The sequence below is a fragment of the Aplysia californica genome, unplaced genomic scaffold (assembly GCF_000002075.1).
Source record: "Aplysia californica isolate F4 #8 unplaced genomic scaffold, AplCal3.0 scaffold00569, whole genome shotgun sequence".
NCBI lineage: Eukaryota > Metazoa > Mollusca > Gastropoda > Aplysiida > Aplysiidae > Aplysia > Aplysia californica.
The window spans coordinates 162,542-164,485 of NW_004797839.1; the positions used below are offsets into that span (position 1 = coordinate 162,542).

At 42.5% G+C, this 1,944-nt stretch overlaps 1 protein-coding gene across 1 annotated transcript in view; it reads left to right on the forward strand.

The window, feature by feature from the left end:
* The first annotated feature begins 798 nt into the window (after positions 1 to 798).
* The window catches only part of LOC101861909 (acanthoscurrin-1), a 2,329-nt gene continuing 1,183 nt past the window's right edge, over positions 799 to 1,944 (forward strand). The window contains exon 1 of the mRNA XM_005107020.1: positions 799 to 1,228. Coding sequence (XP_005107077.1) covers positions 799 to 1,228 — 430 coding nt within the window. The remainder of the gene's footprint in view (positions 1,229 to 1,944) is intronic.

Sequence of the window (1,944 nt, forward strand, 5' to 3'; positions counted from 1 at the left end):
TGATCTGGAACAAAAAATGTTTTCCATGCAATGGTAAACCTCTTCTTCTCCCTCACCAAAGAAGGCAAAGGTTACACAGTCAAGAGGAAGGGTCATACTGTCGTGTTTCTGGGATTGTTAAAGTATCATCACGATTGACCACCTGGGAAAAGGAAAAACAGTGACAGGGGACTACTATCCTGGTTTGCTAATAAAACTGCGGTCCGAATATTTCGTTGTGATTAGAAAACATGAGTTCGACTCCCGCGTTTGAAAATTACCACAAAAAAGAAATACATCTGTTTTCGTCATGATTTAAAAAAAAGCACCACAACTACGTTCCCGAACAAGACCATAAGGGCAAAATCATGAATATATTCTATAATGTTTTTTTTCTTGTCATACAGCAATATTAAGATAATGGTGATGATGATGATGACGATGATGACGATGATGATGATGATGATGATGATGATGATGATGATGATGATGATGATGATGATGATGATGATGATGATGATTCAATTATTCGAGAAACAATTTTTCAAGTTTTCTTTATCGCCTAAACTCCGTGTACTTTTCCTCTATTTACAGGAAGGAACGTTGAGAGTCAAAGATATCACGGCCTGGGCATCCTGATATTGAGCCACTTTGCAATCTATCGTTGTTAAAAATTTTGACCAAAAATAAATTTTCCTGACGAAGCAAACAGACAATTCAGTATCTGATTTCAAACAGCTGAGCTGACGCAGGAAGATGACAAAGGAAGGAAAAAATTGTCGTCATCAAATTTGGAAAAAGAAGCTAGTCCCTACGAATATGGCTCTTCTTTTACTTTTCGCGATTGTTCCCATTTGTACGGGTAAATGGGTTGTAGTGGGGAACGGCGGCGGTGGCCATGGGGGTGGTGGAGGTCATGGAGGTTACGGAGGTCACGGGGGTTACGGTGGAGGTCACGGAGGCGGAGGTCACGGGGGCGGAGGTCACGGATTGGTCGGGTTTTACGTTGCACAAGCCGGTGGTGCTGGAGGTGGAGGTCATGGAGGTCACGGAGGAGGGGGTCAAGGAGGTCACGGAGGTGGCGGTCAAGGTGGTGGTGGCGGCGGCGGTGGCTCTGGAGGCGGAGGAAGCGGCGGCGGTGGCCAGGCTGGCGGCTCCGGGGGCGGCCAGGGAGGTCAAGGAGGCGGGAAAGGCGGAGCCGGTGGTGCTGGCGGCGGTGGTGGGCACGGCGGGGGAGCCGGCCTGACTGGTGAGTACCACAACTTTGAACGTGCGGTGAACTGGAGAACATTTACTATTTTTTCACTATTCACAGTTGTTCAATGACATTCGAATGTTGAGTGACTTTTGAAAAAACAACAACTGAGAAACAAAACAAACAAACGAAAGAAAACATAACAATAACAAAAACCAAAACCAAACAAACAAATTAGCTGATAAATCATTTTTGTCTCATTGTTCCCAAGCCGTTGTAAAATTAGAACATACGATCATATCTACTATACTGTGTTTCTATATCTACTTCCTGTTAATGTAAATGGATTAAGTTTTGTTTCGATGCATACGCGCACGCGTGTACGCACACATACATACATACACACACACACACACACACACACACACACACACACACACACACACACATACACAAACACACGCACACAAACACTCACAAACACATACACACATGTATATGAACACCTACATACAAACAGTATGGACAAACAAATTCAGAGACAACACTAAATGCCTTGAGTATTCACATATTTCAAACTGACAGGAAAATCGGTAAAATCACAAATTTTTTAAATTCCTGTTTGGAATGAAAATCTGAAATCAAGATTTTTACATAGTTTGATATGAATTGGAATTCTCAACACAAAATATTCACATACTTTAACTTAGAATGACAATCGAAACTGAACATTGTGTACCTACTACAACTGGAAACAACAATCGAAAAAC